The sequence below is a fragment of the Pezoporus occidentalis genome, unplaced genomic scaffold (assembly GCF_034315485.1).
Source record: "Pezoporus occidentalis ecotype Australia unplaced genomic scaffold, CSIRO_AGI_Poc_V1 ctg19, whole genome shotgun sequence".
In the NCBI taxonomy this organism is placed as follows: domain Eukaryota; kingdom Metazoa; phylum Chordata; class Aves; order Psittaciformes; family Psittacidae; genus Pezoporus; species Pezoporus occidentalis.
In genome coordinates this window covers 7,979,309-8,002,769 of record NW_026913748.1, presented here as the reverse complement: position 1 = coordinate 8,002,769, position 23,461 = coordinate 7,979,309, and the positions used below count along the sequence as shown (strand labels likewise).

The window sequence follows — 23,461 nt, the reverse complement described above, 5'->3', positions numbered from 1 at the left end:
ACTGCTACTGCAATTTGAGTGAAAACCGATAACGGCAAATCAATAGGTTGGATAATCGGATTAAAAAGAGGGGAAAATAATGCCGCTAAAAGATGCTGAAACATCGCTGTGGTGACCAAACTGTATTGCTGTATGTACTTGTGAAAACAGGAATTAAGTTAGCAACAGATGAACAGAAAGGATTATTTACCTTGAATGAGTACAAAGAAAAGACAATTTGAAGCAGTTTTTAAAATTGCCTTTTTCCTTACTTGTAACTGCATAAATACTATTAAGTGTGATTTTGCTATTTTCTATGGGCATTGTTGGGTTTGACTCAACAATGATCAAGTTTATACTAGAGGTGTATTTAAACACACTCGCCCAGCTTTGCCAACATGCTATCTCCATAGATATGCTCTACTTCACCACTTATTCAATTTTTCCTTTAAGATACTACCCATAAACCATCAGTCAAAAGGTGCAGTAACAGTAGCTTTCAGTGTGATGTACAACCAACCTATGAGAGCAACAAGGGAAGAGCTAGAGGAAACTAGCTCTGTAATCAGCCACTAACATGCATTTTCCTACCTACCATCATGTCAATACATGCATCACAGCTCCAACACGGAGGAAAGCAGAAGATGTTGCGACTACTTTTTCTCTTCTTGCCTAAAACCAGGGAAGTTCTTTGAGATATGGCTGAAACTGTAAAATAATGTGCATTTGGAGATATACAGGAACCTCCACAAAACTCCTGGTAAATTGGTCTGCCAGATTAACCTGCCTGTCTGAATGGGGAAGAAGACTTGAGTACCTGTCAAGCAATAAGTGGTTTCTGCTGCTTTTGGGGTGTTGCACCGGACAGTCCATCAGTCCTGAAGGAGACAAGATGCATAGCCTGAGCAATGCCAGCTGCTCTTTTCCTGCCTTGAGGAATCAATCTGTTCAGCTGAGGGAGCCCAAGAAAGAGGCAATATCAGTTACTGAAGCTTTACCCAGAAAGGGAGGCAGAGCTGGTACTAGAACAGGGTGGTACAGTGCTGATGCCATCACACATTATGTCTGAGGTGGAAAGGACCAAGAAAAGAAGTTATCTCACCCTAAGCGCCTATGATAAATTAATGATAGAACTGAAAATATCTCTCCATACGCCTAAAGAAATTTTGGTGTCAAGCTGGCATGTGATACTGCAGAAGGAAGATGTCTCTTGCCATGTGATGACATTGATCTTGGCTGGGGAAGGGCCAGGGAAAATGGCTTTTATTAAACAATGAATTCCCTGGCATGCTAGTGAATAGGGTTGGAGAGCTGAAGAGAATCAGAGCCCAGTGCTTCTCTATGCAATGAGATATATCACTGCAGCTAGACTGGAAACATGATTTTTTTTTCCCTGGCATTGTGCTCAGATCAAGTGGTAAGAATCCCCTGAGACACTGAAGTGCAGAGTTTTCTGTCAGGCTCACAATCAGAATGAGTGACAGCCGCCACTGGCAAAGGCAGAATGGCAGGAGGCAGAATTCCTGAGTCTCAGAGGCAGCGCTGTGGTGTGTACTGAAGGGACAGTTGGTACCAAAGGACAGGAAGATAACGGTGACAAGATGTCAGGACAATCAGTACTGAAGCTGGTGGTACTGGTGCACAGGACAGAGGTGCAGAGTAAGAGAGCCAGCTGAAGGAGGAATGCACTGACCTCTAGGGTCCCTTGGTGAAGCATATGATCATCAAGTGAAGATCAAGCAATAATGATGCCAAACTGGAGATTTTACAAGCACACCAGCAGGCAGCAGGCATTGACAGACTTAATGGGATCAGTAAATTATATCACTTTTTGGATTTTTGCAATGAAAAACCAAAGAACCTTGGTTCTCCTCAGAGCATACGCTCATGAGGCAATAAATCCAAGACACAGCAGTTCCCAGGGTCAGTTTTAGAGCTCACAGAGTAACTCCTTGGCCTCAAAAGAGAGCCCTCTGACCTGGACATTTCTGATCACAACTTAACAAAAGGAGGTGCCTTTCTCTCCCCAACAGACAAGAAGGACAGATTTTTGTCTGCCTTGTAAAGGAAGTCAGACAAAGGCAGGAGGGTCCCAAGGCAGGGTGAAATGCTGATCCTCAAAGGTTCTGATCAGCAGGTGAAACTCCTTCAGTGCTCACATGGATGGATGCCTCTCAGAACCCCACAGGAATTCAGAGTGCTGCATTCTTCTCTGCCCAGTTCTTCCCCAAGGCTTATCAGACACTGGGGAGGGGAATCACTTATAGGCATAACTATCCCACAGCCAGAGCAGAGTTTGAAGCCTGAGGGCTTCTGCATTGCTTCTGTGTCAAGTACCTTCAGCTTTGAATAACAAAAGGCAATCTCTGGAAGGATCAAAAAGGAAAACAAAAAGAACCAGTGTTAGAACTATTTATTAACTAACTCAGTAACTAGTTACAGGTTGTTAGATATAATAAAAAGGAAGAAAGATGGGTGCTCAAGTGGGAAACAAATACCTTGGGGGAAGCCAACTCAGACAATCAGTGGAAGGGGTGGGCTGGGTAATGTTGGTGTGGGGTGAGAGGCCTGGCAAGATGCAGGCTGCTGGCTATTGCTTTGAAGTGTTCTGCTAAGGGAGATTTCGGTTCATGAATGCTGGGTGCATAGCCAGGGAATACTGATCTGACCTGGAAAGAACGTGCAGGGAGGGATGTTGATGGCCACACAGATGAAATGAAGTGTGAGAACCACTGCTGCACTCTCTGCTCTTGCCATATGCTGCCTCCATGTGCACTTTGACTCTTAAGGCTTGTTTTTTTCTCTCTGTTTTGTGTTTTATTCTGTGTGACCTTAACAGCCAACTGCAGTGCATGCCCAACAACAAGCCACTTCGGATGTGACAAAATGAAGATCAAGCCATAGCAGTTTTTGTCTCAGGAGGGATGAACACAGCCTGCTGGATGGTCCAGAACATACCTAGAGCCCAACTTTCACCTAGTGAACTAACTTGGTAAGACAGCAAGGGCTTTGATTGGCCTGTGATGGCATCACATTTCTCCCATCAATTATCTTCACTTGCATCTAACCATGCTTCAATATGTGTTTGTCAGCTGTCATCCACACACTTCTTTCTTTCTACTACTTCTATTTGATGGTGAGGCTCTTTCTGAAGAGAAGCAGATCAACCCTTGGGAGCTGGAGACAATTAACTTATGAAAGACCCAAATACATCTTCTGTATTCTAAAAGAGTAAAAAGGAATGAGGCTTACTGTGCTCCACATGCAGACTGGAAGAGGATCATTACTTACTATTCATTTCTGGATCCTTGAAGAACAAGTGAAGCCAGCTTAATGCTGCATTGTTCATTCCTAGTGCCCATCAACAGAAAGCATGCTCTAATTCATAGCCATAAGGAAACACAACAGTATTGCTGTGGCCATAAGCTCTTCCGATTGTTATGGGGCTATAGAGAGGACCTTAGGGTATTACAGTGATGACGAGCACTGTGGGGAAGAAGCTGGAGTTATTGTCCTGCTGATGATGGGGAAATAGGACACATGCCTCTATTATGGCACAAATCCATATGAAAAAAAGCCTTTATGCGCCTTGCTGCTCATTGAAAAATATGCTTAGTGTGAGAGAAGGGAGTCCCTTCTGAGGCAAAAAATACTTAGCATGGGGTTGCCTTGAAGCAAACAAGCTTTGAAAATTCATTACTTAAATCAAGTCCCACACATTACAAGTTTCTGGGGACAATGGGTAACCTGAAGTTTTAACAGATGGGTCCTAAAAAAATCCCTTTGGGATTCATTTGGAAAAGGTCTTCCCTCTCCTTTTCTCTAAAAAACTACTACACTGGTTGAGGCAGAAGGAAACCGAGGAAGGATGGAAGGTAAAATGAGAGAAAAATTCAAAATACAGGTGACTGAGAGCAGAGGCTGAGATGACACACCAGATTATCGTAGAGATTTAGCAGCTGGCCAGGAGTGCCCCAGCTCTCTGGGGCTAAAAGGCTCCAAGAAAATACTTTGAGAACTTCTCCAGTATTCTCCCTTGGACTAAAGATTGGCTTCTGAACATGGCAGATGCGTTAGGAGATGGCCTGCAAGACCAACTGTGCTGGAACAGAAATCCTGCACTGATGGTTTGGAATGCAAGCCCCGAAAGTGAGGGCAAAGGTTTCACATGGAGAGAACTTCAACCCTGCCCCACTCTCTCCATCATTCTTTTGTCTTCTTCCTTCAAAGGAGAAGATGTTTTAGCTTCCCTTCTCAATTTCTTTCTTCATCTTTGCTTTCTTCCTCCTCTCCGGAGCACTTGGTTTGCAACATCAAGGACTTAAAAATACAGCTGTCCATTTCATATTTCAAACTCTGACACTGGCATGATGACATCATTGCAGTCTCCAAGACTGACCTCTCTATTCATCCTTTTAAGTTTAGCCACCTCTTCCTCCCTGTCAATGTTTTGCATAACTCCCTCTCCCCAGATATTCCATCTATTTGTCTTTCATCCATCTGCCCTAACAATAACAGCACAGCTTTCAGTCTCTCTTCCACCATTTTCAGTTCTTATTCTCCACCACATTTATGGAATAGCACTTCCAGAATGTGCGACCAACTTTTCTTTGGATTCTTCTTTAAAGATTCATTTTATCCATCTGAGAATCAAAGACATTTACTTAGCTTTATTTATAGTTGAACTCTATAATTTTATTCCACTGTGCTTCTCATTAATCTCTGAATGACCGTGTTATTTTACTGCTGTAATCTCATCCTTCCTTTCCCAACACCTGCCAGCTGCCTCATTTTCACTTTTTACCCTTTAAAAGGCTCACCTTGTATGGCTTGGCTATTATTATAATAAATATTAATATTAGATTCAAGATGAGAAATGCAGCCACTTCATCTCCCTTGCCCCCTCACGGTATCTCCTGTGCTGATGATACTGGGTCGATTCCAGAGGCCATCCACCAATCTCCATGATGTATGCAAGGCAGCACTTGTTAAAAGTCAGACTGTAAATAATGCTGATCTTGTTGATATTCACTTGGCATTCATGAATATGATTCTGAGTTAGTGAAGTGCTTTGTGGCTGGGCCACTGAAACAGTTGTTATAATCAAGGTCACCAGCACAACTGCCAGATTCAGCTGGTTAAAGCCCTTTCTGAAAAGTGGTGGTCCTCAGGTCTGCTGCGACTGAGCTTAGGCTGGCTGCCCCAGATGTTGTGACACAGACTGAAGCATTGAATTCATTCAGGTTGTCTTAGTACCTTGGCTTAGCTATTCCCACAGCCCGGTTCACCACAGTATCCTTGAGACTGAAAGGTTGGCACGGGTTTGCCAACTATCCCAGTTGACCTGCCGTTTCATCCCTTAGACCAAGCCAACATACAACAGTTCTTAAAGGACACAACTCACATGTTGACAGCAGAAAGGCAATTTTAGGATGTTTAGTCTTTTAACAGAGGCCACTTTTAACAGAACATGAGACCTAGGGTAACACCCCACAGTAACCTGTAAAGATACAATCTGCACAGAATATAGGACAAGGGTGGACAGAAGTGACAAAGCAGAAGGGAGAAGAGAAATACCCAGAGCTATTAAATACGTCCTCAGAAATGGGCATTTTGTGCAATGGGTTAGAAGATTTCAGACTATCCCTTATCTCTTTCTGATGAAAGCTCAAATAAGTGATTACAGAACAAGCATTAGAAAATCAGCAGAATAGAGGCAGTATTCTTGATTGGCAATTCAAGAAGCAGGGAATATAGCTCTTCAGATGCCGCACTGGGAGTATTTCTCAATGCCACCACTAAGGCTATGAAAGGAATAATTAAAACAATTGCAGGGGAGGGAAGAGGAGTTAAGGAATATCCTCTTATTATCCACATTAGAACAAACAGGCACAAATTACAAGCCAAAGACTCCAAGATTAGTTTACAGATCCAGAAAGAGCTTAAGATGGGTGCAAAACAGATGATCCACCCGGGAAAAAAATTCCAATGCATTAAGGGAAGAAATAACAGGGAAAAAAATAATTGAGGTTCCTAAGGAAGCAAACGCTGTCTATGGTGCCACAGAAGTCAATTAGATAGTTTTCAGCTACAGTGAAGGACCAGCCTCTTGGGGTTTAAAAAGAGAAAGAATCTCATGGGGCACAGGCAGAAGCAGAAGTGTTGTGTTTGTTCCTCACTTTCTGGCACCTCTGTTCATGTTGAAAAACTAAAAGTTAAAACATGTTACAAGAAAAAAGTAATTATAATGTTTTCCAAGAGACAATAACCTTGTATGAAATGCCTCCCAATGAGAAATACGATACAGTCATTGAAACATTTTATGCCATCACATTACATGTGATCACATCACAGTGCAGTAACAGAGCAGTGAAGAATGAGTTCCACCCAGAGAAATGCTGAACAACAGGAGCTTTTCTGGATTATTTTAGTTGAGTGTACACATCCATGTCACACCATCACTTCTTACTTAAAAACAGCTGCAGAAGGCTCCTGCTGCGGCTGCTGCCGTTAGCTGAAGCTCTGATCTTCCTGTCTTGATACAAGTCATCAAGTTGCATTTCCTGCTGGAATTAAAGTGGCAGCCCCTAGGGACTATGCAGCTGCCCAATTTATATCAGAGAGGATCTGAAGCAAGCAGCAGTCTTTTTTCCAAATGTTTTATTTTTTTTTAAATTTATTTTTATAACCCCCACATTCTATTAAGAGTTTTCCCCTCCCCACTTTCCAGGCATTTGTGTTTTGAAACAATTAAAAGAAAACATAGACATCAAGGCCTGTGCACAAAAGCTAGAAGCAGGGAAAAAGTATGGGTAAACTCACTGGCATCAAACCAAATGCTCCCTGCCTATAACATAAAACTGAAGAGATCAAACAAAAAGTGTCAAGGACATCAGTTACTACATCATTAACAGTTAGATAGTATGGTTGTTGTGTAAATACTATGAGGGGTATTTATAAAACAACAAAAGCTGCAGATCATGGCACAAAAGTATTTTGGGTCAGAGCAGAAAGAGGAGAGCAACAGGGAAACTGTCCTGGACAAGGGCTCAAACCACCCAGTGCCAGGCAGAGACAACTACAGGGTCATCACTACACGTTAGAAGCCAGAAATACAAACTACTGTCTTTTCTGTTCTGTACGTCTACAGTGCTTAACATAGCAAGAACCAGGTCAACAAAGAGTGTTCCTAACAACTATGATAGGTTATGACAAATAAGAGTTTGGAGAAGATCGTGTGGCATCCCATTAAGTAGTCTCTGCAGTTAAACACAGATATCCATAGCTCAAAGAAAGTCTTCAAGTTACCAGACACTCAACACCCTCTAACCATCAAGCAGGGTAAAAAACAATCTCTCTCTCATGTACAGGATTCTTAAAAGTGTCTGTTATAAAGAATATTGAAAACAAGGCAAAGTTGCTCTATTTCAACACCAAATATCACAGAACTCTAGAAAAGTATTAATCTCTTTAAAAAAAAAAAAAAAGGAATAAAAAGGAAATCAAACTAGAGTATGATAAATTGTGCTTTAGAAGGGCTCTCATCTAGGTTCCACTTCTAAAATTACTTGAGAGCACATTATAATTAGCAAAGGTATGTGACAGTTTTATACCCCTCTATGATGCATGATTAAAGCCAGGCAGCCCAGCTCCGCCACAAGTTCTGCATGCCGTCAAAACAGATGTGACAAGAGCTACAAGCTGCTCCCAGACAGACTGTGAGAAAGCATAGGCAGATAACATTTTGGCCATCAAAGAGGTAAGACACAATACAAAACTAATTAAACCTTAAAACCCCTTGGAGAGGTAAGCTATGTTTTATATGAAGTTACATGAAGCATCTTGTGCTTGAGCTGTAGCTCTCCAAGAACAAGGATGAGAGAACAAGCTCCTACCTTCCCCTCCGAGATGCAACAGGGAGCAAAGTTTACAGCCTAAAGATTAACAGCTCACAGCCTTTGCATGAGAAAGTGGGGCAAAATAACTGGAGAAATCACTGCTGTAATGCTGCTGTGATGATCTGTGACACTGCTGACTCCTCCAACCCGAGACAGATACCTGCTATCTCTCTGCAACAGAAAAATATGGAGTCCTGGCTCATTGTGAAAAGCCAAATCTAAACTCCACGCAAATTCTGCCTCTTACATTTATATTTGCATGTCTTTGCTGAGCACTCATAAAACTAATTATGGGCTCAACTCCTTAACGCTAACAGAAGACAAACTACATACAGCAAGGAAGCTGTGCATCTGCTAAGGACTGACTATGTGTCTTGGACTCAGGTTAGAGGGAACAAAGATGTTGGAAATAAACACGAAAGGAACAAGGAGAATTTCAGGCTTTGAAAACACACATTCATTTTGGATAAATATTTTGTAGCTGGTCTGTAAGCGGATACACTGAGAAGTGTATCCAAGCCATCACTTTCATTCTCATTTATCTTCAGACTTTTGTATTTAAACTACATCTTAGTGCTTCTTCCTTTATGACATCCTTCTGCATACAGCACCTTTCCCTCTGTTTCCAGGTAGCCTCCCCCCATTGCTTCCTCTGAAAAGCTTCAGAGCCCACATCCCTAACATAGCCCAATGGCTCCAGGCAGTTTTCCTGATATATTCCTTCAGGATAAGCAATTAAACTCTCTGCTGAGAGTTTAGGAGAAGCTCAGAATGTGGAATTAATGAAATCTATCAAAGACAAACCTTCCACTGCTTCTACAAGTTTGAGCTGGTTATGGTGAATAAAACATATAAGCATCTATGGTTATGCCTATGCATCAGCCGAAGACTCTGCACAACAAGGGAATCTTAGTGATCAGGACTGCTAAACACCTCTTTTAAGCTACTGCAACTGTTGCCAAGCTGTCTTCATCTCCACAAATATGCTTTGCTATTAACATGGTTCACAGGAGAACAAATAAAACATACTGCAACAAGCCTTTTATCACTGGGAGCATATTGCACTGCATGAGTGGCAATTCTCTGAAGAATGATGTTCTACAGATATCTTAGTTTGGGAGTGTATTTTGGTGGACAGTAACAAAGTGTCTCTGGATGCTGAAACATCCAGAGAAGGTGTCAAACCACTTTCCAACATCCTGCAACTGAACTGATTCCAATACTCCTCTTATTTCTAAGAAAATAATTGCAATTGTCCCTCTGCAAAGGAGCAGGATCTTTCATGCAAATGAGGTGTCTGCAGAGCAGCAAGTCTTATTCTATGCAATATATGTAGAATGTTGAAAACTTGTGATTATTTAAAGACTTAAGTGTGATATCACTGACTTGACCAAAAAGAGTGCAGAACATAACAGCAGATGTGAACGTTCACTGTGTGCACCAGTGCTACAGCACAGCATCAAACATGTTTGCACCAGATCTGGACAAAGAAGTTTGCTTGACAACCGGTCTGTAAAATTAAAACCTCGACCCAAGAAGAGCTGGAATTCCCTTCCACTTGGTGAAGCATCTGGCCTGATTGCTGGTGGCTGCCGATCACTGCCATGTCATCACTCTGAAGCCGTGAAACATCCCTGCAACAGTGTTAATTAGCTCCCCTTGCAAAGAGCTTAAGCCACAGAGCGAGGTTACTCACGTGATGTCTCTGCGCTGATAGCAACCTTGAAGCAGGCAGGCGATCAGGTCGCTGATAAACTCCACATCATCCCTGTGAAGAGCAGCTTCCAGTTCCTAATGTGCAGAAAAGAGAGAAAAAAACAATTCCAACCATCAAACTAATTCCTTAAAATTTACTGCTAGCTGATCAGGACCAAAAAGACCCAAGCAGCCCCAAGTACATGTACAGCAGCAGAGCATATGCTAGGTAAGCCAACCTTACCCATCATTAAAAATACTGCTACTACTACCTCTCCATTGCAAGAGTTTATGAGAAGACCTTGAAAGGCTTTTACTGAATGTCACTCTCCAGCCATAAGACTAATGCTTTTGTCTGGACACTCTAAAATAGGGTTCAGTGAGGTTGAGATACTATAGCCTAATAAGAAAGCCATGATTTCTCCTATGTTCAGTTGATGGGCAGGAATCAACAGTTTCATTCTCCAGCTTTGCTTTCCATTTGCTAAGGCCGGTGAGTTCATTTAAAAGATGTGCTCAGAAAGCGTGGCCCTAAAAGCCACTTACACAGAGAAGTAGCAGTTTCAGATGGGTAGCCAGAAATGGCTAAAAGCCAGCAAGAAAAAGCCTCAAAATAAACCAGGCATTTTGATTATTTCACTTATTTTTCTTTGTTTTGGTTTGGTCTTCCTCTACTAAGAGAGAAAGAAAGGCATAATCAGGGTTATCAGACCTTATGACCCAACACCTCAACCCTTGATGAAGGGGTGGGAAGTATCACAGCTTACTTCAGCACAATGCAGTTCACATCAACGTGTGATGCAGGAACTGATCCATGAAAAGGATAAACTTTTGAAATGTAGTTATTACAAATTTCACATGTTCTGAGCAATAGCTGTTTTTCAGCTAGCAATGTCAAGCTGCTTTCAAAATATTACTAGGCTAAATTACGGTTCTATATATATGCCAGAAAATCATTCACAGTAAGAAAAATCCACTTCCTATAACACTTATTATGAGTAGTAAACAGCACTTAACAAGATTTAATATGGCTAAACAGCATAAGCCTAAGAAGCTATTCTTTTTAGCTTGCAGAGTAAATAATGGATTGAATACAAATTCCTGCCTGAATGTTACTCAACAGACTGTTACACAAATGGCTACACTAATGGCTACAGAATAAAGGTTAATGGCCAGAGAATAAAGGATAAACGTCTTGGCACATACCCAGTAAAGAAGAGAAAGTGCTTCTTTATTAGACCACAGTAACTGCAGTAATAAAATTATTGATAACAGATTGCAGATTAAATGCCGCTTGTAGTTATTTATTGGAAATATATTAATGGCATATTTTCATTATCAACACTGCTGTTACTTACCTCCTGTGCAGCATCCAAAGTGCTTCACAAGTAGAAGCTTGACACCTGCACTGTGAAGTACCTTATATATATATATATGTGTGTGTGTGTGTGTATATATATACATACACATATATATATATATAAAACTACATATATATAACATAGCAAGAACCAGGTCAACGCGTATATATACACGTGGAAACTCAAGGAAAGGAAAGGGCAATGGGCAGCCAAAGCCTAACAGCATTCCTGCTGTGGAGCTAACTCCACAAAAAGGAGAACCTGTGGATGAAGCACTCCATAGACAGATAGGAAAAGCCTCACGCTCGCAGGCCCTTGTTCTCATGGGTGACTTCAACCACCCTGACATCTGTTGGAAGGACGGTACGGCCCGGCACAAGCAATCCAGGAGGTTCCTCGATTGTGTGGAAGACAACTTCCTTCTGCAAGTCATAGAGGAGCCGACAAGGAGAGGTGCCATGCTTGACCTCGTGCTCACCAACAAGGAAGGGCTGGTTGGAAATGTGACGCTCCAGGGCAGCCTTGGATACACCGATCATGAGATGCTCAAATTTGAGATCCTCAGGACAGTGAGAAGAGCGTGCAGCAAGCTCACTGCCCTGGACTTCAAAAGAGCAGACTTTGGCCTCTTCAGGAACCTGCTTCGGAAGGTTCCATGGGATATAGCCCTAGAGGGCAGGGGGCCCAAGACTGTTGGTTGATATTCAAGGATCACCTGCTACAAGCTCAGGAGTGTTGCATCCCAACCAGAAGGAAGTGCAGCAGGAGGGCCAGGAGACCTCCTTGGATGGATAAAGAGCTCCTGAGGAAAATTCAAATGAAAAAAGAGGCTTATAATAAGTGGAAGCAAGGACAGGTGGCATGGGAAGAGTGCAGGGATGCTGTCCGGGAAGCTAGGGACCAGGTTAAGAAAGCTAAGGCCCAGTTAGAATGAAACTTAGCTAGAGGTATTAAAGATAACAGGAAGGAATTCTACAAGTACACAGAAAATAAAAAACAGACTAGGGAGAATGTAGGCCCCCTCAGGAAGCTCTCAGGAGAACTGGCTACACAGGATTTGGAGAAGGCTGAGGTTCTGAATGACTTCTTTGCCTCGGTCTTCACTGGCAAAGGCTCTGACGACAGGCTGAGGAAGTTGGGGCTGTTCAGCCTGGAGAAGAGAAGGCTGCGTGGAGACCTCATAGCAGCCTTCCAGTATCTGAAGGGGGCCTATAGGGATGCTGGGGAGGGACTCTTCATTAGAGACTGGAGTCATAGGACAAGGGGTAATGGGTTAAAACTTAAACAGGGGAAGTTTAGGTTGGATATAAGGAAGAAGTTCTTTCCTGTTAGGGTGGTGAGGCACTGGAACGGATTGCCCAGGGAGGTTGTGAATGCTCCATCCCTGGCAGCGTTCAAGACCAGGCTGGACGAGACCCTGGGTGATATGATTTAGCGTAAGGTGTCCCTGCCCACGGCAGGGGGGTTGGAACTAGATGATCTTAAGGTCCTTTACAACCCTAACTATTCTATGATTCTATGATTCTATGAAATCTCTGTCCTGGCCTTTAGATGACTACCCTGCTTAACGACAAGTTAACACAAAAACTGCTGTTGCTGCTTGCCATTCCTTGGATAGAGTCATATTATTGTTGTATAAATATTAATCATACTTTATAGCTAGCAATTACTGAGTAAATTCACTCAGCACTGAGTATTTTAGAGGTGTTGACTTATTTTATTTGGAAATTACTTTAGTGGGCATCTGCCTTTTAACAAAATACACCTGAGGAGGGGGGAACCAAAACCCAAAGTATGCAGTGTGCTAAAACATCCCAGATGTGTTACCACAGTAAACTCACAGCTTGTGAAAAATGACACGTTAGGACCCAAAGTAAAGGGTGGGGGAAAGTAAGGCTCCAGGATGCTCCCCCTCTCCCCCCCCTTCAGCCTTATCCACATACACTTGTGCACTAAAGCTGTCAGTCAGCAGTCTGTCTTTGCTAGGATGGGACAGCCTTTTGTATGAAGGAATATTTAAATTGCTTCCCGTGAGCCTTTTCAGCCAGCTGTTTGACTTAACACTCCTTACGCAGCGGCCACAACCAGCTCAGATAGCCCCTATCTGCAGCCATTGTTTTCCAGGCCCAGGAGTGACCTTTACCTTTTTGGAGCCACTGGGTCATCCTGGGGGACATTCCTCGGGCACCAGGAAAGGTGCTGTTTCCTGGGCAGGGACCACCAGCCTTCCCCAAAACACCTGGATGCGTATTTCCCCCCCTGCCCCTCACTTGCTGCCTTTTGTCTCCCAGGTGGGCGCTCCTTGTCCTTGCCTTCAGCATGTGTAGCACTGATTTGCGTACCCAATCTGGTGGATCTTGCAGCCACTGGCTAACAGGGGCACCGGGCACACAGACCAGTGCGGGGCTGGGTGCAAAGTCGGGTTAAGGGGATGCTTGCACAAGTCAGGATTAATCCACAGAGACACATCGCTAGGCTAATGAAGCATCTTTAGCAGGCGTGAGGCTAAAAGGCACCTCTGCAGAAAGGTGCTTGCTGTGCTCCCCAATGCCATGGGTGCTGTCTGGAGCCCACTCTGATTTCTACTGATAGCACACTGGGTACCAGTCCATTATGATAAAGGCACAGTCCAAGTATTACCATGACTACTGGAAAAAAAAAAAAGATACTGACATTGTCCTGTAAAGTTTTTGTCTACTGTTTTCTGTTGCTGCTTGTGATAGGGCAAGATCAGTGAGGGGTGCTTCAATTTCCAAGAACTAGATCCATTAGCCCTGTTTAACTGAATACTATCCCACCGGATTTTCCAGCTTCCTCCCCCGAACCACCTAAATCCTGGACTTTTTCCACACACCCAGGATGCTGTGGGAATGCAGGGAACCAGGAGGATGCGATGCAAATCTTAACATCTTAGGACTGTAAACAAAATGTTAGGATCCCTTTGGGTTTTCACCTAAGGCTTCAGCCCACATTTCCCAGGAGAAATAAACCTTGTTTTTCCAGCCCTCCCCTCCAACAAAGGCCAGCCAGCAAAGTGTCACAGTGCTTGGGTGGCACATCTGAGCTGAAGTAATGCCAGGGACTCCCAAGAGAAAGAAACCATTAAACCCCCCCTGGACCTCAGGGCAAACCCTGCCCTGGGCACCCGTCCCCACAGCCTCGCCAGGGCAAGCAGCGAGCGGCTGGGCTCCCTCCCAGCCACCATCCTCCCAGCCACCATCCTCCCCACGCCTCCAACCCTTTTGTTTTTCCCCTTTTCTCTTTGAGCACTGAGCTGTGAGCACAGAAATCTGAACCTTGCCAAAACGCTTTGGGGACGGCACAGAAAGGAAAGAGAAGAGGCAGCAAATCAGCAGAGGAGAGGGGGGGATGACGACCACATCTCCTCCTCCTGTAGCTGTAGAGAGCAACAGACAGCAGAAAAGCAGGATTCTCCCCCTCTCCAGCTGGCGTCACACCTCATTAGGGAAAAGCCTGTTTAACGTCTTTCCCTCCCCCCAGCCCGGGACTAAATCCCCCCTGAGTCAGGCAAGGGCTGTCGGGAAGAGGCAGCCGCAGGAGCAAGGGTGACCACCTCTCCCTGAAGGAGCACTGGCCAGCAGCAGGCGGGAGGGCACTGCTAACCCAATCCCTCCCTGCTCCTCGGTGTGCTGGCAGAGAAGGGAACGCTGCCCCGTGCCAGGCAGGTATGGTTAACACCACACCAGAGCGCTGCTGGCCAAGGGCTGAGGCTGAAACAAATGCTGCTCCCCCAGATGTATTAAACTCCAACGTCACTTGTGTTTTGTTGCGGTTGATAACTTTGGTCTGCTCTTGACACCATGCAAGTGACCCAAGCCCCATGCTGCCCAAAATACAGTGCTTCTTGATATCTGCAAAGATTTGAGAGGAAAGGCAGTTGGCTTCCTGGGTAAAAGTAAAGAAACGAGTCCAAAGCTGTGACAGCAGTGACACCACTGCCATCAATACCAGCACACGCAGTGGATTTTTGAGCTCTGTAAAGCAGCTGGTCAGATTCCAGCTCCTGGCAAGCTGTCTGCATGGAAGACGGTATTGCAAAGTTTGGGGCCCTTGTTTCAGAAGACTCCCTCCAAAACCACAGGGAAGCCAGTACGTGCAAGAGCCCAGTGTGAGCAGACTGGGTGCTCAGGTTCAGGACTACAGTTTAAAGGCTTCCTCCGTGCTGGAGCTGAATCATCTATAACCGAATCTGATGGACATAACCAGACTAAGCACAGATAAGCCTTGTCCAAGTTAGCCATCAGTTTAAAAACCCCAATCCGTTCAGCTCTGTTTCCATGATGCTGCTGTTATCAGCTTTCCATTGCAATACTCCCAAGTGACTCAACAGGCTTTTGCAGAGGCTTTAAGAGATCACTGAAAGCTACCAGTGGGCTGCACCGAGCCAGCCCCAATCCATGCACTGAAATTTCAACACCATCGATGAATTGAGTCAGGATGTTCTCTTTCCCTTCACAGCTAAATAATGACAATGGGTACCTGGGCAAGAGCCTGGCAAAATCACACTGGGGTAACTGGGAGCTATTGGGATTGGTTAGGAAAATGGAAAGTCAGCTGCAGGCCTGAAATGCTTACAACAAACACCATTTATCGCCGTGCTGTGTGAAGCTGGTGTGTGGACTTCACATCTCTGGCTGGGAGCTCCTGCTGTCCTGACCAAAGGGCCACATGTCCAAGGAGGCTGCAGGGACTTGGGGAGAGAGCACTGCTCCCCCCAGCACATCCCCGAGAGGAAAGTGCAGCACCCTCCTTTTGGCTAGAGAGTACACCCAAATCAGCAGCAGAAGGCTAATGCAATGATCAGTGGGACATGGTCATGGAACTGGGGTGACAGGATCCAGTTATGCCACAAGCCGACATCCACAACTCAGATCTGTTGGGGCACTCAGCCCCTAGGAAGTACTCAGCACATCTGAAAAATCGCGCCCAAAGACAGCACTCAGAGGCTTTCTGCAGCCTGGTGCTATGCTCTCCCTGCTTGTGATTGCTGCCATCATATGGAAATAGTACTTAAAATAATGAAACCTACTGAGTGCCCTGCTCTGCATGCCAAGGCAGGAGGGCACTGTGGCAAGTCAGAGGTATTCCTAGCACCAGGATACCCTGCAAGCACAAACAGCAGCGGGTTCAGATGGCTGCCATAAAGTCAGACAGAAGTTACAGGTCCTGACCCTGGTGGATTCTCCCAACCACATTATCTTAATTTTAAGCAGCTATTTGGAGACACCACCCACTATCCAAGTCTGCAGCTGGATGCATCTCTCCCAGCTTCCCCACAGTCCTGCAGGAGCCTGTACACTGTCCTCTATGAGATGCTCCAGGGCTTTATGGCTTCCTGAGCCAAAGGAGCCCCCAGCTTCTCCACTCCACCTTTCCACCACAAGAAGAGGGGGTGCTGAATGCCCTCCTGCACTCCTGGCAGCAGGGACCAAGTCAGAAGCTCTCATTAAGGACACATCATCTTCACCTCACTCCCTGGGGACCACGAGCTCAGGGCATGCCAAGCTGGCCTTCTATGATATCTTTGGGGGCATGAGCAAAAGAGGTTTAGTGAAACTCAGCACCGCAGTGGTCCTGGCTTTTCTCTGAGCCACCAGACTGGTATGTGCAAGAGCAAGGGATGAAGAGCAAATAAATACCCTGGGGAGAAGAAAGCTACCCTGTCAAAAGGGGACTATCATTTGAGGAGGGGGATAAAGAAAGAGTAGCAAGAGTATTGCCTTCTCGTGTTATTTTAGGTCCCCCCCTTTATGTCTGCCAGTGCTTTCTGAGATCTCTACCTTCCCTGACTTTCTGCGAGCAGACTTTGAAGGCTATTTCCAGCATGTTGTAAATAGGAGCATAATGTTACTCCAAGGCTAAGCAGAGGTGTGAGATGACAGCTTTGTATGAGGGAGACAGTTATAAACAGAAAGCTGGGGACAATTTGTCGTATTGCCTCCACATTAGGGCTGTTTGCAAAGAACAAATCCCACGTGCATCCCGCCAGTGCCAGCAGTGCAACGGGTAACGTCAGTCACCCTCTCCTCCGGCAGCTCTCTTCAGCTGGGAAGGGGATGCACAAAGATTGAACTCTGCTCGGTTCAGACCAAGTAGGTTTGAAAATGCAAACTGTTTCCAATGCCGATGGATGATTTTTGATAGAATTCTTCAGGCTTGGTTTACAGGCACACTCTGGTTTTGTCTTCTTTAGGCTCACTACCAGCATGTTCCAAAGTTTGAGACCACTGTGCTATCTCTCAGCCACCTACTGTACTCACCAGGACAGTTGTGGCTTCTTGTTCTCCACCCATGTTAACCTGCTGCTTGATCTCTCCTTTGGGACAGGGACCCTCCCCTGTTTGCACAGCATGCAGCCGCTTGCCTCCCAACTGAAATTTTTCACTGCTGCATAATACAAACAAATACGAGCAGCTCATGCTGGGTGGCTAAACTGTACTGACAAGAGGTTTCAGACTGACCAGTCTAGTCTCCCCCATGCCCCATAGCAGTGTACCACTACTAGTAAAGCTTTCCTCTCCTCCTAGCTCATCCTGCCTGCAGTACAAGCGATTTGGGACAAGAACTACCAATCATTATGAGTGTACCACTACTAGTAAAGCTTTCCTCTCCTCCTAGCTCATCCTGCCTGCAGTACAAGCGATTTGGGACAAGAACTACCAATCATTATGATTCTTACGCACTGTCAGCACTTAAAAGATGTACAGCTTCTACTCATTCTGTTTCTCCCCCCCCCCTTGCAAAGTACCTTTTCAGATGGACATGTGAAGCTCTGAAGTAATAAGCTATTAGTTTCTGTTTAACAGTTAGCCATTAGGACTTTATGCCTCTAGAGCAGCTTTCATCCCAGAGCATCAAAGCATTTAAAGAACATTCAGTAAAGCCCTGTAGCACCTGTGTAGGAAGGGGAGGCACACACCCACATGCAGAACAATTCTACAGATGAAAAAATCACCACAAGCCCCAGCATCCTTACCAGGGACATGCTTCACTCAGTGCTGGGGTTAAGAGAGAAGCCATAAGGTTTGACACTTGTTCCACTGCAATCATCTTTTTTCCCCAGCAGTTTTACTAGCAGCCAAAGCGTTTGAAGATCATGCTATTTCCCTCTGAAGGATCATTTCTCCCTTTCAAAATAATCCCCTCTTCCTTCAGAGCAGATCATCTACACCATTTACTATAAGCCAGTTATGCTGACTGAGAGGCAAGCATCGCACTGGGCACTGTGCTGGCTTTATATGGGAGAGAGACAGGAATCTCAGGCTCAGCAGAACTGATGGTCTCCAGCCTACGGTTTGCAGCCCCTGCGGAAGACTTCCAACAGGCCTGTGAAGGGCAATTAAGAAAAGCAACCTTAACATGAGCCTGCTGAAATTTCTAATCAGAGGTCCATGCCTTTACAGCAAAAACACTGGGGTCGCGCCCTGAGAAAACCCAGACCAAAACACCCCCTCCCCAAAGTGTCTGACCACTATTGCCCAAGCCACGAGTTCAGCTCCCCTAGCTGAAAATAACCTCCAAACACAGCAGTATGAGAGGAAACACAGTCTGATTGAATTACATCCTGTTTGCCTCGCCCTCAGAAGGATATCATTTATTATCACCTAGAAAGGATCTCCCCCAGTATGTGCGCTTGTATGGAGTATCACGTGTTCAGATTGTTATACTACTTGTAGACTGTGCTGGTTTAGGCTTTCAGGTTTTTTTTTTGTTCTGGGAAGATAGGCTGAGGAAAGTGGTAAGCAGATCATGACCATTCTGAAGCTAACTCGTAATACCATATAGATTATATACTGTTAAACCTCTCACAGTCCCATGATAGTACTGAGTTGCCGGTAAAACAAAACCAGAACAACCCCTAACTCACTCTTCTCCACAACTGCTGGATTTAACATTCCCATTAATGGGCTAAGTACTACCAGCTGCTAAAGAATACAAATTTTATCAACCCTTTTATGCAGCACCCTGGGTGAGCACAGCTCTACCTGTTCTTGATGTTTCCAGAAACAACATCACTGGGTTTGGTATGGTCCCTCCCCAGATGATTTGGTTGCTTGATAAATAAAGAACAGCTGATCCTGCCATGTCACCATCTCCTGCGGTAAGAGGCTTCCTGGGTACCTAGTGGGAGTTCTGCTAAGCTTTTAAGCCCATTGGCAACATGGGGAACAGTCTGTAGCTCCAAAGCCAAGAGGCTCGAAGTAATAATCCGATTTCAAAGCCCCTCCTCCTTTCCAGCCAAAGGCAGCAAGGGAAGATGAGATCAGACTGTAGATGCTCTTCATTTTAGGTCTGGCCATTGCACTCATCTGCTCAGCATGAGCACGGGGAAGGGAAAGGATGAGTGCCAAAATCTGGAATGGATTGCTTGACTGATGTTTCTGCAAAGATTTCAAGACTTATTGGGAAAACAATTTTTTTAAGGGGATTTTCACTGCTCTTGATACAGCCAGACTGTCCCATCTAAACCAACCTCCACATTTCTGGTTTGTGCACTGGCCTAAACTCCTGGGGTACTTACTCCCTGCCATAAAGCACCACTAAGGCACCATGGCATTCAAGCTATGCAGCTGGCTTGCACTCTCACCTCAAAACTCCCACAACAGAAACAAGTGGTGCTCCAGCATTTACATTGCTTCCCCCTCCAGGATGTTGTTAGCTGCCAGTTGATAAGCAATCCATGAAAAAACTATTGTTATCATTGAAATAAATAGAAAGCCCAGATCGCCCCTTAGGGGTTCAGGTGATTCCGTTACATCCCTTCTGCCCCTCAAACAAAAAAAGACAACCTGGCTTTTGAATGGGGAAAGACAGGTCCCATGCTCAACCTTGCCTGGAAAAGCAGGATGAAACAGTAAAATACATTAAGATGAAAACAGGCTTTATGTAAAGCCTTGCTTTTTCTCTTTAATCTGATCTCCACAACCAGCCATTCTTCTGCCTCCCCTTCCGATGCTGCATGGAGCGCAGCCCACAGCGTACCCACCACAAACAAACCCAGGCTGGAGGCTCAGCAGGGACATTGGCCTTAAAGAGCTGTCGGCACTAAAAACTCTTCCTCCTCACTCGGGGTCAGACAAAACTAAAAAGCCATCGAGAAAGAGCCTGCAGCCACACACAGGTACCACACAGGTTTCTACCACCACACATGGCCAAAATGAATGGGGGGTGAATTCCACCACAGTGCTATAGGGAAATCCCAGTTCCAGTGTTTTTTCTATTAGGTTAGCAAAGAACTGAAAATGTATGAAGTAGCTGCTGACCTGTACCAACCCTGATGACGCAGCCAGCCAGCTACTCAGATGTCTGAACTGCCTGTTTGCAACAGGCTTAGTCTCAAGCCTAAGAATGACTTTTAAAAACACACATCTATCCCTTGGCATAACAGTTTGTGGAACCATAACTAATAGGTCTCTTTCATACTCTTAGATAACTGTCTGCACTACTCTGGATAGCCAAAAGCATCAACTGGCTTATCTATCGGACTACCCAAGCTTATTCCAAGCTTATATAGCCCAGACATACTTCAACAGAAAAATTAATGGCTTTTATACATTTTCCTTTCCTTATTATAAGAAACACAGGTGCTACCACCCTAATGTGAGATATATGCACTAAGGTACAGGCTTGTCATAGGAAATAGTGTTTTAAGCCTGCCAAATATTGTAATGTGAGTCACAGCTCCATACACAGCCTTGGCTTCATAACACATGTCACTGCAGGATCCAATGTCAAAACAAACACAGGAAGTTACCTCTTCCAGTGCTCACACTCTGCCTTCAGCCTCCACCAAAAAAAAATCTGTATTTTCATTAGATATGTGGAAAAGCCACCTCGAGCTTTTAAAGCCTGGTTGGAGCTTGAAGCCTCCACTCCCAGTGACTGCTACCCAGCTCACCTTCCCCTCAGCCAGCCTCTGTGCTTCCTCAGCTGTCCTGTGGAACATGCGACCTGCCCTGCTCTGCTGAGACATCATCTTCCGTGGGATGCTAGTAAAAACCTAAACAGGACTCAACAGGGTTTCTTGGTGATGGAGGTGACTGCTCTCAGAGTGGGAAAGAGTAGCTGGAAAGCTGCTCATGGAAAAGAACCTAGGGGTGCTGATTGACAGATGCTGAACATGAGCCAGCTTAAGCCCAGGCAGCCAAGAAGGCCAACAGCATCCTGGCCTGTATCAGCAATAGCATAGCCAGCAGGGCCAGGGCAGTGATCATCCCCTTGTAATGGGCACTGGTGAGGCTGCACCTCAGATCCTGTGTTCAGTTCTGGGCCCCTCACTACAAGAGAGACATTGAGGTAATGGAACAGGTCCAGAGAAGGGCAAAGCTGGAGAAGGGTCTGGAGCACAAGTGTGATGAGGAGCAGCTGAGAGAACTGGGGTGTTTAGTCTGGAGAAGAGAAGGCTCAGGGGGGACCTTATTACTCTCCACAGCTAACTCAAAGGAGGATGGAGACAGGAGGTGGCTGATCTCTTCTCCCAAGTACCAAGTGACAGGATAAGAGGTAATGGCCTCAAGCTGCACAGGAGGAGGTTTAGGTTGGATATTAGGAAACATTTCTTCATGGAGAGGATGCTCAGGCATTGGAACAGGCTGCCCAAGGAAGTGGTGCAATCACCATCCCTGGAAGTGTTCAGAAACCGTGTAGATGAGGCCCTCAGTTACATGGTTTAGTGGTGGACTTGGCAGTGCGGGGGGTAACAGTCAGACTTGGTGATCTTAAAGATCTTTTCCAACCTAGTTGATCCTATGATTCAGAGCTGGGAGCAGCCAGAAAATGAGCCAGGAAGCCCGTGGGAATTCCTGTTCCCTTCCCCGCAGCTGGGGGAAGGCAGAAGAGAGAATGATCTGCTCAGAAAAACAAAGCATAAAGCTGGCAGTCCCAGGGATTTTAGGGCAAGTGTAAAATCTCAGGAGCTGCTTCTTGTGACACACTGTGACTTGCCATTCACACAAGTGCCACCAGTGCAACTGTCCTGGCAAAGCCAGAAGTGGCCATGAACCATCTCCACTGGAAAGAGCTCAGTTTACATGTGTGTTTGCCAAGGGAAATGATACAGAGCCCTTCATGTGCTTAGGAGGTGGATGCTCTGTGTTTTATTCCACATCTGGCAATGCTGCTCCATAAAAAAGGTGATGGAGTGCTTGGAGCTCTCCTTCCAGAACAAAGGATTAGTATCTTCTTCAACACATATGCCATACAGAGATTCTTCTTTAGCTTAATTTAATGTTATCTTTACTGGCAATAAATTTTGAGGTTGCTATAAACACTTGGCTATTTATGCAATAATAATTACACCTGCCAGAAACGGCAAATTATTATTAATGTTAATTATTATGTTCATAAATGTTAATGCTAACTACACTCTTAAAACACATATTATAAACAGCACTGTAATTTGAGAGAAGGGCAGTAAACTACTTGCCCAGACACAGAGGAAACCAGGTCTACTGCTTTAACACTTATTCTACAGGCATTAGTTGGAGTATCTTTTGCTCATAAATTCTTTCCTGCCACCTAGAATAAGAAAAAAGAAAAATAAAACCAGACTTGTTTCATTACATTAAAAATACAAACCCAAAACCAACCAAAACCCAAAGGTCTGTTACATCTTGTAAACCACAGTAGCCAGCTCTGCTTCTGCAACTCAGCACAGAAGTGATGACACTGGATTATCCAAAGATCTGCACAAAATGCTTTGTCGGGATGAAATAGCTGATCTGCCTGAAGTGGAGAAAAAACCCATGGTAACAGATAATTATATAACCAGCTTGTAAAAGTGTTATTAGTGGAGCATGGGATCAGGAAAGCCCTGGCTTTGATTCTCACTTCATGCATTCAGTGATGAGAGCTAAATCTCTGCCTGTTTCTCTCTCCTCCCCCCGCCAAAAGTTAGATAATCTTTAGCCAACCCTGTAAAACACTTGCAACCTATGAGTACAGGCAAGGCTGGGTTAATGTACTGCTACTTCTCTAACATTCAGATGCTGTGTTCTACCTCGATAACAGAAGAAAACTGGAAAGAAAATTCCTCTGCTGTTCAGATAAGGTAGCTTGAGGACTGAGGGGTAAACTCTAAAGTTCAACATTTTAGTTTGAAAGGACATTTCCAGTCATCAGCTACTGGAATTCAGCTCTTCAGATCTTGACTAAGTGATCAATTCAATAAGAAAGAGCTTTGCCAGGAAGTATCTCTTTCTTTCACGGAAGAATGGGAACATTAGCCATTCTGTACATTAACTAAGCATAGCAGAAAACCACACGTGGACCTTGTTCTCAGTTATCCACAACTGGATGCCTCTGGAAATCTTTCCTCAGAAGTACAGTTTTGCTCCTCCTTTCTCAGGAATGACAGAGGCAAATTTAAACAGGAGAAAAATTAAACTGGTGGCAACAGACCTTGAAGGTCTGACAGTGACCTGCAGCAGGGTCTTCAAAACCGCTTTTCATTTGCCAGAACATAAATTAGTTTCCTCACTAGGTACAGCACCGGGGTTAATGGGAGCT

General features: G+C 44.8%; 1 protein-coding gene across 4 annotated transcripts in view; it reads right to left on the bottom strand.

The window, feature by feature from the left end:
• The window catches only part of LOC134162616 (chromatin remodeling regulator CECR2), a 104,816-nt gene that overhangs the window by 43,179 nt on the left and 38,176 nt on the right, over positions 1-23,461 (bottom strand). For 3 of the 4 annotated variants that reach the window (XM_062616660.1, XM_062616659.1, XM_062616661.1), the window contains exon 2: positions 9,574-9,668. In XM_062616660.1, coding sequence (XP_062472644.1) covers positions 9,574-9,668 — 95 coding nt within the window. Of the gene's footprint in view, positions 1-9,573; positions 9,669-14,229; positions 14,337-23,461 lie in introns of those variants that run through there. The other variant, XM_062616662.1, reaches the window with a different exon arrangement.